The sequence below is a fragment of the Parasteatoda tepidariorum genome, chromosome 9 (assembly GCF_982258835.1).
Source record: "Parasteatoda tepidariorum strain Cologne lab strain chromosome 9, Ptep-v5.0, whole genome shotgun sequence".
Lineage (NCBI taxonomy): Eukaryota > Metazoa > Arthropoda > Arachnida > Araneae > Theridiidae > Parasteatoda > Parasteatoda tepidariorum.
Genome location: NC_141763.1, coordinates 7,948,155 through 7,965,352, shown reverse-complemented (window position 1 = coordinate 7,965,352; position 17,198 = coordinate 7,948,155). Strand labels below are relative to the sequence as shown.

Here is a 17,198-nt window from a genome sequence, read left to right as displayed (position 1 = left end):
ACAAACTGTTAATTTTCACCCAGAAAAATGTCGAAACAATCAAGACAGCACAAGTTCTTAGAAGAAATAATATTAATTATAAGACTAATTATACAAATTATAGAAATAATAATAATTAGAAAAATATGTTGGCAGAAAACGTACAATGGAAACACCCTGTATATGTAAAAAATGTGTTGAGCAATTAATTAAAAATTCTTTTTCTTTGTGTTTGTAATACATAAAAATTGGCACCATACAATTTTGTTTAATTATAATAAAAGTTTTGGTTTGTTTATTTCCTTCCTAACATCCATATTTCATACATTCAATCAAAAAACATAAAGTTCGGTCATTCGACCAGGTATGGTAGAAATAGGTATGCATCAAGTGTTGGTATGTTTAGTGTTAAAATAGTGATTTAATAGGAGCATTTGAGAAAAACCAGGAGATTCTAGAGATTTGCTTAAGATTAATAAAATTTGAAAACAAAGGTTCAGTATGGCTCTAAAATAAATATTTATTTAATGTATGGGCATTGCAGAATACAGTTGATTTTGCACTTTTCAATTTTTAACTCAGCATGAAGCTTTAGTAGCATTTATTCCAACAATGTAGAAAAGAAAAATATGAACATTTATTATGTACAAATTTATTAGCAAATATGCATAGTCACAGATTTTTAACTTATTGTTAAATTTTTATAAACAAATACAAAAAAATAATAAAATAGAAGTAAAACTCAAACACACTATAGTACTGTACATAGTACAGAATTAAAATTTCCAGAATACCTCAGGAAATAATGATAATTTTTTTTCAAGAAATGAAAATACATTGTTAATGAAGGTTTCCATTGAAATTTATTTTCACTTTAAAAAAGGAATGATTTAAAAAAAAATAATAATACAAAAAGTATAAAATTAATTTTGGTGATACTTTAATTAAAAAGTACATTGAGGTTAAAGGAAAAAAAATCCTAATCTGAATTAAATATATATTTTTTAAATTAAATAAAGATAGAAATAAATGCCATCACATTTATACTTCTAAATAAGGATTGAGAAAATGTTAAATTCTGTTCTTAATAAATATATAAACTGGCATCCATTACAGTGATTTCACAGTGTCACAAAAGTAATATAATTTTTAGAAAATTATCATGGCAAAAGTCTGTTATATTCTAAAAATAATGTAGACTTTTTCACTGTTTCCCAGATTCTGGCAGAATAATGAAACCTAAAATAGAAAGAGCAAGATAAATGACAACCACCACAAAAAAAAAAAAAAATTCAAGATAAACAATAAAAAATAATGACAAAAAAAAATTAACAAAGGAAAAATAAATCTTAGATAATGCAAAAACAGGCAAAGCAGAGTTGGCAAGGTTTAGGACAGAAGGGATTAATCCACGGTTTAAACCAGGTTTTAAACCGTCCTGCCCAAAATCCCTTTGTCCAAAACCCTTTTTTTCAAATTATGTCACAATTTAAAAAAAAATATTGTGAAAAATAAAAGATTAACTTTTGAACAAGAAACAAACTGAAGACAAGCATTTGTTTTATTAAAAAAGTTTATTATTATTTTCAATATCGCATTATTTATCCTTGTGCAAAAACATAATTTATCAGTATTAAAAGCATATTTATTTAAAGGATAATGTATTCACTTTTGTTGTTCAATAAATTGTGGAGTTTCAAAAGTTTTCCTATTATATTATTTTCTTTAATAAGTTAAAGCAAATTGCATAAAAAGTATCAAATATTTATTAATATAAGTAATTATTATGCATTCAATTGTTACACATATAGAATTTTTATTTTTTACCAATGTTTAGGGTTTTGAACATTAAGACAGTTTAAGACAGTAAAACCCATGTCTCCTGTCCAAAACCAGTTTTGGGTGTGCAAAACCCCAACCCTGAGCAAAGTGACTCAAGGTGTCTTAGGGATTTTTCATTTTCATTCTAAGTTACTTAACTTAATCTGTAGACTATTCTGTAACTAATCATTCAACTTATGGAAGAGCAATTAAAAAACACGCTCAACTTTTATGATTGCAAAATTGTTATAACATGGTAGTCTATAAGGGTGCATAGCCATATTTTTTAACAAAAAATAAGTATCTTTTAAGCACTTAAAAATATTAGCAAGTATTTTTTTTTTTAAAAAAAATTACCGTAATTAGGATATGAGTGCTAATAAAATTTTTTTCTTCCCACTGGTTGAAAGTTATTCATATACATATGTATAGATAAAAAAAATGCAAAAACATTTTCAAAGACTTCCACTTTATCAAGACAAAATAATTATTTCCCGACTCTTTTCTTGATTACATTTGCCACCATAAAAATAATTTATACACAATTTTAAATTCAATATTGAGTGGCTCATTCTATATTTGAAATTAATTATTACTTTATTTAAATAAGTAAAAGATTTAAATTCAAAATTATAATTAATTTAATTATTATTTAAAAAGGTTATGAAGCGTATTTTTTTATTTAAATAAAAGCTAATTTTAAAAGCATATTCAACAAAACATTAACAAGATTAATATTATTGATCACGGATAATTGATAAAAATTACTAAGCAAATTAATTAATAAAAATGATTAAGCAAACTTTAAATTCAAATTACAAATGTAAATTAGTGAATGGCTCTTAATAAATTTCTATTAAAGTTTGTAACTTGGCTCAGTATTTCTTTAAGGAAATGATAATTTTTAAATGCAAATACAATGAGTATTAAGTTAAACATTTTTGTCAAAAGTAAATAACTATTTGGTCCCTACATTCATAAGCTTTAACAAACCTGAATAGCATAAGATTTTAGCAATATTTGCTAAAAGTTGAAATAATGAAAAGCCTCTAACTTCATACTTTTTTTTTACAATTTACCTGTAAATATTATTGAGTTTTTTCATAAAATAACTTAAGAGTACTGAAAACTTCAAAGGTAATAAAATAATAATAAAAGTAAGTAAATACAATAAATAGTTAAAAAAAAAAAAAAGCAATTATAGTACGGTCTCTCAGAAAAAAAAAATTTCTAGGATTAAAAACCTCAATTATTTCATATCTTTATAATTTTATTTCAATATCTTCTTTTACTAAATGAAAAGCGAGATGGGAATGTTAAGTACTTTTTAAGAAAATCTAATGACAAAAAGCATCTTTAAGGAGTTTTTAAAAGCAAAATAAGCACCTTTAAACACTTTTTAAAAACGCTATGCACCCTGTCTATTTCAGTGCTTCGAAATTGTTTTGCTATGGAAACGTAATTGATCAAACTTATCCCAGGCAGAATCCTAATTTTATAAATAAAGTTTATAGGGCTGGGATAGCCAGGATGGTAGGGCACTGGGTCAATGTCCAAGAGTTCGATCCCAGCCGGTCGAAGACTCCCCATGTACTAAATGGTGGCTGATGCACGTTAAATCTGTCGTGTTGCTAAGTCCTCCATCTTCCCATAACAAATCAATATCTCTGGGGGTACTGATCCAGGTGTTTACTTGTTTTCTGGATTGGTTCAAAATTGTAAGGCTACGCGTTAAACATTAGTAGACGTAAACCCAAAATTGGGTTGGCTGTTTGACGACGGTCATAAAGTATAAAAAAATAAAGTTCATAAGCAGCAGTGAATAGACTAACCAAATATAATGTAATTAATAACCAAATATAATATATTAAATATATATAAATGTAAGTTAAAAACTTACTGGGTAAAAGAAAGTCCTAACTATTGAATCCCCCGGCCCTACCGCAGAACTCTAGTGGAATATCTTACAGGAATGGCTGGTTCATTTGAGGAATGTTTAGTTATCTTGAGTGAGCTCTGTCACCACATTGTAATAAATAATAATAAATGAAAAAAAAAACAATCATAAGGACGCTGTCAGTGTTAAATGATGGAAACATTTTTTTAATTTGTAATACCTATTGCTTCTTCTGTCCTATATGACTGATTTTAGGCAAGAGTTCTAATATTTTTTTAACTATAACTAAATATTGTTTTAACAGTTATTTTCATACCTGCCAATATTGGAGACATAAAATTATGGAGATTTTAATTTGATAAGCATGTAAGTCAAAATCATGTAAGTAAAAAAAAGAGAAATTCAAAATTGGAAATAATATAAGCACTTACATTTAGCCAGGTAAAAAATATGTATATAATTCTCAATCTAAAGAAGATTTTTTAAACCATAATTTATAATTACTTAAACAATTTTATTTTATAATCGTTGTTGAACAGTCGGCACAATTTTTTAAATTTACGACTACTAATATTCAACTCTGTGGCCTTGTAATTTTGAACAGTATCCAGAAGACAAAGGAACTTCTATATCAAGTATTCAGAGAAATTCGGAGGATTTTCTGCTGGAACTAACCTTCATTTGTGTTACATGGAGAGGAAAACCATGAAAAACGCCCAGGGCTGACAGCAAGGGGATTCTAACCAAAGTTTCGTCTACCACTGAGGATATTTTTACTTTAACTATTAACACTCAACATACTGCAGTACTTGCAACAGTACTATCTGTTGAGGAATAACAGAAGTATTTTTGACTTCAGAAGATATTTTATCGGCAAAATTTTTTATAATTAAATTTCTTCAATAAATACAGAGAAATCTGAGAATATATGGGTACATAGGAGATAGTCGTAAAATATAGGAGTCTTCGTTAAAAATAAGGACACTTGGTAGGTATGTATTTTCTTATTAATAAAAAGTAAGTAACATGTGTCACCCTGTTGTTAAATCCTCTGTAATATAAACTCAGGGTTCCCACTCAATTTCAGAAAAAAAATTTGCCGACTTTTCCAGGTATATTTCAAAGAAAATCCATACCATATTTTTATTTATACCATTAAATTTCTCAACAGAAAACTTTTTTTTATATTTTATTATTTGTAATATGAAATATTTGTGAGCAAAAACATATAATCAAATGAAAATGGAAGTTTTGGAAAAATTTTACTAAGAAGTGGAATTTTATAAAATAATTGTAACAGATGTCAGAATTATTTAAGTGGAATCTCAATAACATATTACTATTAATGGCAATTCTAAGACTGGTTACTTTCCAGGTTTTTTTGTAAAAAAAATTACAACTTTCCCTGACTACTCCCTGCTTTTCAGAGTTAAAATAAAATTCCCTGACAATTCCAGTTTTCCCAGCCCAGTGGGAGCCCTGTATACTGTATTGTCAAGATAAGCAACCAACCTCTATGTCTACACAAAATGTAACTTTGCATAAAACTCTAATATTATGGATCAACATACCAATTCTTTTCTGATAATGGAGAATTTGTTAGGAGAGACCTGGGCATGGATAAAACTTGTTGACCAAGCGATTCTGCAAGGTACTGGTAGCCAGGATGACCTTTGTATTCTGGAAACTGATCTTTACCACCATCTGTAAAGTTAATTAAGAAGGAGAATAATAAATAAAATAATTTCTGATTATTCCAAAATTTCTTCTTCACAGTATCACTCTAAAGCACCAGGGAAGGAAGTATTATAATAAAAGACATTCAAATTAAGAAACCAAGTTAATAATTGAAAGAAAAAAAAACATTTAAGGTTAGAGGGTTGTTCAAATATACAACAACAAAAAAAAGCACCTTTTAAGTACTTTTTAAAAACTTAAAAAATATTTTTAAGCACTAAAAACAGGCAAAATAATTGTCAAAGACTTTACTTGATCCTAATAAAATAACTAGTTTCAGACAAAGAAGCCATTATAAAATGCTCGAGAGATTTTTCGGCTTGATATCAGAGGGTGGAAAATGAAGTCTGAAATTGAGAATATCTTGCAAAATGCAGCAGAGCTGCATATGAGAGTGCTATAATCTCAGCGAACCAAGCTCAGTAGACGTATATGCGGACTCGCAAGAATTTCATCAAGCGTGTAAAATGATTGGTGCTTTATTTCGCTACAGACCGACGGTACCCCGAAATAGATTGTGCATCCATTTTAACTTAGCCTTTCAATATTTACTTTCAATCTCACATTACAGTAAGACCTCGATTATCCGAGCTAATTGGGACCGCTAATACCTCGGATATCGGAAATCTCGGTTAATAGGAACCATGTATAAAAACCTTCCGTGCTAGCGAATTTAACTACTTTTAAAGTAAAAAACAATAGAACGTTTTTTAAATAATAAAAATAAACATATATGAACTTATGTTTCACAGCTAAAAAGACTTAAAAAGGAAATCAACTCTAGTAGTAAATTTTGAAAAGTAAAATGGAATTTCTTTTAACTATACTTAGTTAAATATCGAAAGACGCATTTTCAAAAATAACACAAATCTCAAGGAAATATTATATTTTTAAAATTTACATGATTAAACTTACAAGTCACATGACCACTGTTAACAAAGCATTCATGGATGTTGTCTTCTCAGGGTGTAATATTTCATGGAAGTTGAGTGCTTTTGTGGGAAATAAGTGCCTGTAACACGGACAACGAACTAATATGTGTATAATTTCTTCCAAGCTCATTTTGGAGAGGAGAAAAAAAAATTTAGACTTCGTTATTGCCTCGGTTAACAGAAACCTCGGTTAATCGAAGCTCGGTTAATCGAGGCTCTACTGTATTTTAAAAAAATTTCCGTCTAATAACTTAGAAATTTTTTAATAAACAATTTTTAACATTCCAATAGACAGTATAATAAGCCGCATTTTTTCCAATTATTCAGTTTTTTTTGCTAAAACGACATTATCATAAGTTTAAAGTGACAATAAGTATTTTTTATTGCCATTTTGAAGAATCCATATATGTCATTTAAAAAATATCCTAAAACTTGTAATGCTGCAGAGATCTGTAAAGGTAACTAAGAAATAGTCTGATGTAAAATTTGCATCTACAGAAAAAATATGGTTTTTCACTTTATTACCCACAAGTTGTTCATTCATAAATTAGGTAGGAAAACATACCAAATTCTGGAGGCTCCTTGTCACACATGAGAAATAAATTCACTCTATCATGATCTTTTGGCACGTGACTATGAGTTCCACAGCTCACACAACCTTCATGAAAAAATTAAGAATTTTAATATTATTACAGATGATTTTTTTTCTCTCAAAAGGTATAAATAATTTTGTGTAATAAGGGGTAAAAAAGAAGCAAAAACCAAAAGAAAACAATATACAGTAGAACTTTTATAATCCAAGCCACTTTTATCAAAATACTTCAGTTAACCGAACTCCATTCTGAAGTATTTTTCTTCTTCTGCATCTTAATTTAATTTTAATTGTGGGTAAAAATTTTAGTTTACCGCATTGAGTTACCATTTTATGTCAGTATCAAACCATTAAAATTTTTTCAGTCCGCAAAATCGGTTACTTTGGTTTCCCTGAATGAATCTAAAAATTGTAATTTTTCTTGTTAATATTAATAGGGGAATTTTAGTTTGACTCTTAATGGCTCCTGCTAAAAGAATATAAGCTATATTATCTAGACAAAATGTATGTAATATGGTAGAATACCTTGTTATGAAATTCAGGGGTAATAGTGAGCCCAACTCAAAAATCTTGAAAATGTCTTGAGCAAAATCATTAATGATGCATTTCAAAAATTAATGTCCTTATAAATTCAAATTTTTGATATTTTCAAAACATGAAATTCTAAATAAATTATATGCAGCCTCATTTAAATGAATAATTATGTATAAGTTTACTTTCATCTCTAATCACATTTATTATTCTACCAGAAAAAATATTTAGAAATGAAAGAGATGCCAAGTATAAATTCTAGTTCTAATATTTTTAAATAAAATATACAAGAGCTTTTATACATAAATGTGATCGGTGATTTCTTAAAACTTCTGGACCTTGGATTTCCAGAAACTTCCGAATCGCGGTTAGCCAAAAATCCGGAAATCCTGATTTTCTCTGGAGCACAATCATCTCTGGAAATTACAAACCATAGGAAATCAACTGCAGTTAACATTTATAACTAAGCATCTTGTACAAATGGTTTAGTTAAAAAAAAAGGAGCAAAAAAAGTACTGCTATCTAGAGCAATATTATAAGTGAATTTTAGAATAAAAATCTTTACATCTATTTAACACAAAGACATTTATGAAATGGTAACATATTTAAAGTTTGACTCCATTAATATAGCATATTAATGCACGGAATTCCAATCATTAGATCAAATGTCATTTAACTGTTCCGTCTTTATTTATTTGCACTATACATGAGAACCTTCCTAATAGAAAAAATTCTTTGAGTTGGTAAAAGAACAGAACATTTATAATGCAACTTTTGTTTCATTTGCACAATGCCCTGTGTTTTCCCTGTACATATTATACAATATATTAAGAGGAAACAACAATTACTGTGCTCTCCTGTGAGCTAACTATACTTATTACTTTTAATTGCTACATTGCTTATTGAATAAAAGTGATTCTCAACTTTCCCTTCATCGCGGACCACTTTTAACAATTTTGAAATTTGACGGCACACAAAGAAAAAATTAAGCATAAAAGTTGCTTACTTACCCATAATACACAGTGTAAAATAGTTAATGATAATAATTTTGAATGCAAAATAAAATATACTACAAAAACAACAGTACACTTATTAAGGGATCAATTAGCTCTTTCCACTTGTGCAGTTCTTACTTCGCCTTCTCTCCCTCGCATTGCTTAATAGTTATTTAGTTTCATGTTTAATTAGTTTTTAACTGTTATTTTTTGCTAGTTATTAATTGTTAGCATAGCTGACAACATGAATAAGAAAAAAAATCCATTAGATTTTACAAAACAAATATAAATTTCATGATAATTGTTGCATAATGTACTGAATACTTTACGCATAGGGATTTTATAGTCATCAAAATAGAAACAAATGCAATATTTTCCACTTATGATGGACATCAAATGAACTTGAAATGTGATGTATTATGTTTACTCATAATTTTGAATAGTAATAGGGATTTAATTCATCAAAGATAATTAAAATATTTTAAATTTATTTAAAAAGGGAGTTCTAAAACAAAATAAACATAACATTTTAGGACAAAAAAAGTTTTAAACTAATTTTTATAAATGAGGCTAGCTTTATTATATATAATACTTATTTTAATATTCAAGCAAGCAATAATCTGTGCAAGCACTCTATTTCAATAGGGATTTTATTAGGAAATTTTCTAAAATGTACAAAAACCAGGAGAATTTTTATTAAACCAGTAGAACAGGAGAAACTGGAAAAATGCAGTAGTCTACTGGAAAATCCAGTAGAGTTGGCAGCTATGTGTTAATTTTTTTTTTACATTGTTATTTCCTGTGAGTCCTTGTTAACTTTTCTTTCTTTTTTTGCTAATTATTAATTGTTAGCTCTTATTTCCTTTTGTAAGTTAATATTAACTTGCTTCAATTAATTATTTAATAATTTTAATAGTCATTAAATTTCTTACTTACTTTAACATTTATGACTGTCAGAAACAGGACTATCACTTACAAAGATGCTCACAAAGTTATAAAAAGTATATAATATATATACTTTTCTGTAATTTAAACATTACTCGTAATAAAAAAAGCGTTATAATTTTTACTATATCATTTCCAAAATTTGGCGGCACACAAAAGTGGTTGCGAATCACTGTTGTATATGATTATATACAAAACACATAGAATATTAAATAGTTACCCGAGTATTTTAGCTTTGATTTCTTGAAAACATGGTGCAAGGTTTCTTGCATTGTAGCCACTGAATCAGGATAAAAATCTTCTCGTTGACTATGATTTTGCACAAACACTACAAAAAAAGGTTTATTACAAAACATTACAGCTGAATGTAACGGTGTACTGAAATATTGCAAATATTTTATATTTTTTTGAGAGAAAAAAAATAGTCGTACAAAATAATTTATTTATACGCAAAAAATATATAATAACAAGCTAGTATGAAAGAAGTGAATTATGGGATTCCTTTTTCATTTATATTTGTGTCTCATCTAACTCAAACAACGACTGAAACACTTATTTCTCTAAAACTTTGAATCAATGTGCAATGCCCCTCATTTAAATAAAGCCATCTTGATTTTGTGCCGAAATTTGACACGAAGAAAATCAATGTCAATCAAACATGGACAGGGTGCGTAGCCAAATATCTCAACAAAAAATAAGTTACCTTTTAAGTTCTTTTTAAGCACTCAAAAAATATTTTCAAGCACTATATACATTAACAAAAAGCAAAATAAGTTTCAAAGACTTTAGATGATGATAAAATAACTAGTTTCTGACAAAGAACTCTTTTCTTGATTATATTAGTCGTTATAAAATGATTGAGGGACTTTTCAACTCGATATAAGAGGTTGGAAAGTGAAGTCCGAAATGGAGAATATCTTGCAAAATGCAGCAGAGATGCACATGAGAAAGCAATAATCCCACCGAACCCAGCTCAGTAGACGCACATACGGACTCGCAAGTATTTCACCAAACAAGTAAAATGATTGGCACTTTCATACGCTATGGATCGACGGTACGCCGAAATAAATTGCGAAAACGTTTAACAGAACAATGTGAAAAGCACGTTTTTGCATAATATGTGGCGAAATTCGACGTGGTAACGAAAAAAAATCTCTTTTTTGAAAAGGGAAAATTAAACACTTTTTAAAAACATCCAATGAAAAAAGCACCTCTAAGGGCTTTTAAAAAACGAAAATCAAAAATAAGTATTTTTAAGCACTTTTTAAAAACGCTATGCACCATGCTGGATATTAAGAAAGTCTTCATCGAAACATATACTTCTAAGGAGTAATTCACTCCCTGTTCCACCTGGACAGGAAAAAAATCAAATAAATAAAAAGAGAGAAAAAAGTGTCACATCAAAATAGAGCCTCTTCTGATAATAACCAAAAGACCCACCCTATTTATCATCATCATCTATGACTCGACAGCCCAGGGTTGGTCTAGGCCTTCTAAAGTCTTTTCCAGGCCAACCTTATCTGCTAGTTTCCAGTTTTTAAAACTATAAAGCAGGGTTGGGGTTTTGGACGTCCTTAACTGGTTTTGGACAGGACACGTGGGTTTTACTGTCTTAAACTGGGTTAAACTGTCTTAAACTGGGTAAAACTGTCCTAAACTGTCTTAAAGTGTCCAAAACCTTGAACTTTGGTAAAAGGTAAAAATTCTATCGGTGTAACCATTTTACACATAATAATTACATGTATCAATAAATATTTGATATTTTTTATACAATTTACTTTAACTTATCAAAAGAAAATAATATATAATAGGAAAAGGTTTAATTTTTGAACCTCCATAATTCATTGAACAACAAAAGTGAATACCTAATCCTTTAAATATAAATATGCTTTTAATACTGATAAATAATATTTTTGCATAAGGATAGATAATGCAATTTAAAAAAAAAAATAATAATACTAAATTTGCTTAAAAATTAACCTTTTATTTTTCACAATATTTTTTGAAAAAAAATGTTATAATTTCTGCATCACATGATGATAAAAAAGACATCTATTTTTAAAAAAAATTGTTTTTAAATATAAATATATTAGTTTAAATTGAAAATACAAAATAACTGAAAAATGTATTAACAGTTTTGAAGGGCATAACATCAGTTTCAGTTACTGACACTGGTGATGTATCACCACTATGCTAAAAGCATTGAACATGACTGAAATAACAGTATTCTTGAATAGATAAATAAATCTGTTTTTGACTAACCAAGCACTTAGTCCCTAATAGCTTAACCAGTATAGCAAGGTTCAACTTCAGTTATGTACTATTGAATGAGAGGACCAATTGAGCTTGAAGAACGAATTGAAATTGAACTGAAGGACCAATTGAATTACTGATTAATCGTCCTTTGTTTAATGTTTAAATTGAAGAGTCAAACAATATTAATAAAACATTATACTTTTAAAAACAAATATTCTGTAGTAGATTTAATTATCAATACATTATTAGTTCCATGTTTATTTTACCTCTTAAATATTGTTCAGATAAAATTGTGACATAATTTGAGTAAAAGGGTTTTGGACAGTTTAAGACAGTTTTGGACCAAGGGGTTTTGGACAGGACGGTTTAAACCGTGGATTAATCCATTCTGTCCTAAACCTTGCCAACCCTGCTATAAAGTCTTTTTCTAGGCCATCTATCCATCTCAAACTCAGCGTGTCTTTTTTTGTGTGTCAACTGGCCAGACATTGAAAACTCTTTTTGTGATACGGTCGTCACCCATTCTGCTAACGTGGCCTGCAAACTTCATTCTTTGGTGCTTAATGAAGTTAATTATGTCAGGTTCCTTACATGAATGATGAAGCTCTAAATTTGTTCTCCTAAGCCACACACCATTTATTTGAATTCCACCCAAAGTACTTCTCTTCTCAAGACCTTTCTCTCAAAGGTCCCCAACGTAATCCATACGAGACGTGATCCAGGTGTCACGATCATAAGTTAAAATTGATCTTAAAAGAGATTTATACAATAAAACTTTAACCACCACATTTACATAAGACGTGATGTTGCGTAGCAAGCACCTATACCTGGAGGACAGCAGTGTAACTGCCTCATTTTGTAGCAAACATTCCTATTGAGAATAGTCTTCCAAATTTTCTTGGGGATTGATGGGATAAAGAGAAAGGACATGTTATTCATGACAAGCCTCCTGTTCCCAACCCTAAAGTACCATGTAGTGTGTCTACTACTTCAAAAAAATACATTTCCATTTCACAAGTATATAAGACATGTTAATTCGATTCTATGTTGGGGTACCTTTTCATAGATGATGGTTAACATGGTCGATAACTACTATCCCCACATTGGTAACCTTCGGACTCGATGTGAATATGCATACCTTGACAGAAACCCTCACTCTGATTTGAACACGCCTACTTCAACGGATGGTTTCAATTGAACAGTTGACTTGTTACTTGTGACTGTTATAATATCCACCTCGCGCCGTTGCTACTCAGTCTCGATCACACAGTGCGTACAATGTATACACTTGACTGCTGAAGGAAACACAAGGGCGACCTCGATCTTCAACTTAATACAGCTCTCATGATCAGCACTCAAAGTCCGGTGATCTTAATACAGCTCTCTCAGGATCTCACAAAACAACAATGAATCAACGTGTGGTATCCGTTCATTGAGTTTCATTACAGATATAATTCTGGTGGGGGAGTACTGTAGTGTGTCAACCACTACAAAAATACATTTCCATTTCACTAGTATATAAGACATGTTAACTCGATTCTATGTTGAGGTACCTTTAGATAGATGAAGGTTGGCATTGTCAATAATTACTATCCCCACATACCACTGCAAAATTTTTTGACGTAAATCGAGGCAATATCCGGCTGGAAAATCTGGCCTTGGGTCTTTCTACAAATGACAATAAATGGGTTTCTAGCATTTTTTGCTGATCTGTAGCCACTAGGTGGCATGAAGGTTAAAATGACCTCTATAGCAGAAGCCTTCATTCATGTGCCTCCAAATGATGTATTAGAAATCCTCCTTTTTTTCTCATACCATGCCAAACGGTCTAGATAATGTAAACTCTTTTTTACCACTCCCTTGTGCTTTCAAATTAAATTCTTTAATATTGTAAATTGTTTGAGTGATATATAAAATGGAACAGTAGATGAAGGAAAATGCTAATCTTCTGCACTGCATGGTGGAGGCTCTTTCATGGTGTGGGAAGACTTCGGCCATGGTGGTAAGCTTAACGATACTTTTTCCGCAGGCCGCATGAAGGCTGCTGATTACCTAAAAATGCTATAAACCCATTTTTTGACATTTGTAGAGAGAATTGGTGGCTCAAGATAAATTTTACAGCAAGATAATGTTTAAATGTATGTTAAATTTTTTTTAATACAGGTGGTTTTTGGTTAATAGGGTGTTGTTGTTAATGACAAATCCTTTACCTTAACTTTAATCCCCCCAAAAAGGAGGACTATCATCAGTAGGGCTGTGAAAACTGAAATGGGTAATTTCAATATGTAGCAGAATTAAAGGCCACCATCATTGATTGTTTTTTAACTATTGGTAAATGATAAGCAACATCCCATATTTCAAGTCATATTTAAATTATATGTGGTGAGTATTTTGGCTCAATTTTGATGGAACACTTTTCCCTCTAATTTTTTACTTATTTGATCAGGGTGCACAATCAAAATCAAAACAAAAATAAGCACCAGTACTTTTTAAGCACTAAAAGAATATTTTTAAGCATTATATATATTAACAAAATGCAAAATAGTTTTCAAAGACTTTACCTAAATGAGGATAATATTCGGCAGGTTCGTCTGGAAGACTAAGATCGTGTATGTTTAAGGGAGTTGTGGGCTTCAACATCTCCGCAGACAAAATAATTCTATACATAAAATAAAGTACACAATAAAACAAATCTATATGATATGGTCAAAAATGGTAAATGCTTAAAGATTTCACACATTGCTTATAGTGAGCAATGTGTGAAACTAAATTATACACTTGCTTTTTAAGAAAAAAATATTTCTTTCAAAAAATTTTCACACATTTCTGTTGTAGAAAAATTAATGAGTTCAATAAAGTATTAAGAGGAATTTTTATTTTCATTATAAATGATAGATTTAGTTTAGTCCATTACACAATCTAAAAAGAAAAATTTCTGTATGGACTTATTACATGTTGACATAAAGCGCAAAACACAATTTTGTTGCCAAAAAATTAATTAGTTTTCTGCTTAAACATTCCTTGTTTCTAATGTTAGGAGCAAGTGAAACTATCAAAAACATACGTCTCGGAGTGAAGCAAAGTTTTTAATGCAAGAACTTAAATATTTGTCAAAGTTTTCTAAAATCAATAAACAGGCTAACATAAACAAATATTATAGGCGATATTTTTGCATTTTGTAGGCAGAAAAACGCACTAATTATTCCCTCTTTTGAATTCCGTAAACCATTACACAAATTAAAATTCGTAAATAAATTAAACGATAATAAATTAAAATTCGTACATAAATTGAAAATCGCAAAATCCATGCAGTAATTCCCAAAATGAAGATCACGAATCACGAGAATAAGACTCTTAAAAAAAGAGATACTTAAATAAGTATGTAAAATCTATGTATGATGTTCTTCAAAGAGAAAACATAATTTTTAAAGCGAACTATGTTTCAAACTTTCGCGATTTCTGAATTATTTTATATTATTAATTTGAAATTCTAGTTTAATCATTACCGACTTTTTTTTTTTAAATCTCAAACGAGAATAGGAAAAGTCATGATTATTTCCTTCCTCTCCGATGCCCAAAAAATAAATCATTTTAAAACAATTCTGCAGAAAAGAAAACCAAAAATTTTCCCTTCCAAATGAAAAATCTTTCCGCAAAAATTCTGCGACAATGTCGTCGTAATTCGGCCTTGGGGATAAAAAGTATAAGATAAATCTATTTGTAAAGATTTATGATAAAAATATAAATGAAAAAAATTTATGTTCCATAAAATAATTTGACATTAGACACATGAGACTAAAATTATAGCTTTTGCACAGAAAACATTTTACCTCAAATAATTCAAGTCGATGAACCAATCCTGAACAGAAATAATTGTGTGGCAAACAGCCATCAAAAAAGCAACTTGTTGTAAAGACTAAAAACAAAATAAATAAATGATTATGTATGTACCTGAGTATATAATGTCAAAAATGAAGTATATTCAGAGATGCTAGGATTTAATTCAGGATAAAATAACTCAATTTTTAAAAATTAGCCTAAAATGTTAACAAAAATTAGGTACAGTATTTTGATAACCAAATTTGGGTATAAAAAATAAATGCATATCAATAAAACATTGAGCCAGGGGTGATTGTGAATCCAACTAAAAAATTCCTGAAATTTTTTCGAATAAATTCATTAATGACACATTTCAAAAAAGTATGTCATTATAAATTTATATCATTGATACTTTCAAAACATGAAATTCTAAATAAATTAAATGCAGCAGAATTTTAATGAATAATTATGCATAAGTTTACTTTTATCTCTAATCAAAATCTTAACAAATGAAAGAGAGGCCAAGTTTAAATTCCAGTTCTAATGTTTTTAAATAAAATATATAAGAATTTTTGTACAAAAATGTGATCCATGATTTCTTGAAACTTCTGTACCTTGGACAACCGGATCGCAGTTTGCAAAAAATCCAGATTTTTTCCGGAGCACAATCGTCTCCGGCCATCAGATATATTTAGCTAAAAATCAATATTTCATAAAACCCTATTGAGATAAATTTTCGAAACAATGAGCGAAAAATCCAATCATAATAAATAAGTTAATTATAAAAAAAAAAAAAAAAATTAAAAGTGTGTAATTAAATTTTGAGTTATAAGTAATAAGAAAATTGTGCGATTTAAATATTGACCTAAAGCAAATATACAATTAAATGCACAATGATTGGTTTTGATACAATTAATGGATCAAAAGTAAAATAAAAGAGGCAGCCTTTACTATTATTATTTTAATATTTTAAAAATTGTCATTATTTGAAATTACAGTAAGCTGAGTATTTAAGCAGATTGCTAAATAATTTTTAAAAATATTGATGATTTCATAAAACATCATGACTAGGGCTGTAAGTTTGTCGTGGGAAAAAAGATCCCAAATTTGCGGAAAATTGCGGGAAATTTTGAAAATTACACAAAATCTAAACATAAAAAAATTTATTATATAAATGATGCAAAAGACAGAAATTGCACAAATAATAAAAAAAGCTTAAAAATGCACAATAAAAGTATTTTTTTGAATTTCAAGCAATATTAATATTTTTATTTAAATGAACAGAATTTTGGTACAAAGTATTGTACAGTGTCAGATTATTCTCATTTATCCTTCGTCTTTCATCACTTAATACACTTTTATACTTAGAAAACAATCTTTCTGAGTCAACGCAGTTTTTAGGCACCGACAAACTTCGAATTGCCACTTTTGAAATTTTGGAGCTTTCGGTCTTTGATTTCCGAAACTCGATCAATTTTCCTTCACCAACGCGCAATTCCTTGACCGTTGCTTTGTAAGAAGTAATTGCTGTGAAAACTCAAACATTCTACATTCAAACTACAAGTTACTTCCTTCCAATACTTAATCGAGGAGTTTCCTTGTCTTCTGGATTGGGTTCAAATTACATTGGTAGTTGTACACTGAAAATTCAGTTGGCAGTTTAATGACGGTTATAAAAAAAATATATGTTGTAA

The 17,198-nt window shown here is 29.1% G+C and overlaps 1 protein-coding gene across 2 annotated transcripts in view; it reads right to left on the bottom strand.

Annotated features, from left to right (window-relative positions):
• Positions 1 to 481: 481 nt before the first annotated feature.
• LOC107437604 (nonsense-mediated mRNA decay factor SMG9) overlaps positions 482 to 17,198 on the bottom strand; it is a 40,494-nt gene continuing 23,777 nt past the window's right edge. For both annotated transcript variants that reach the window (XM_043045075.3, XM_071186040.2), the window contains 6 exons: positions 15,516 to 15,601; positions 14,247 to 14,344; positions 9,650 to 9,757; positions 6,932 to 7,024; positions 5,269 to 5,401; positions 482 to 1,218 (listed from right to left, as the gene is read on the bottom strand). In XM_043045075.3, coding sequence (XP_042901009.1) covers positions 1,140 to 1,218; positions 5,269 to 5,401; positions 6,932 to 7,024; positions 9,650 to 9,757; positions 14,247 to 14,344; positions 15,516 to 15,601 — 597 coding nt within the window. In that variant the 3' untranslated portion in view covers positions 482 to 1,139. The remainder of the gene's footprint in view (positions 1,219 to 5,268; positions 5,402 to 6,931; positions 7,025 to 9,649; positions 9,758 to 14,246; positions 14,345 to 15,515; positions 15,602 to 17,198) is intronic.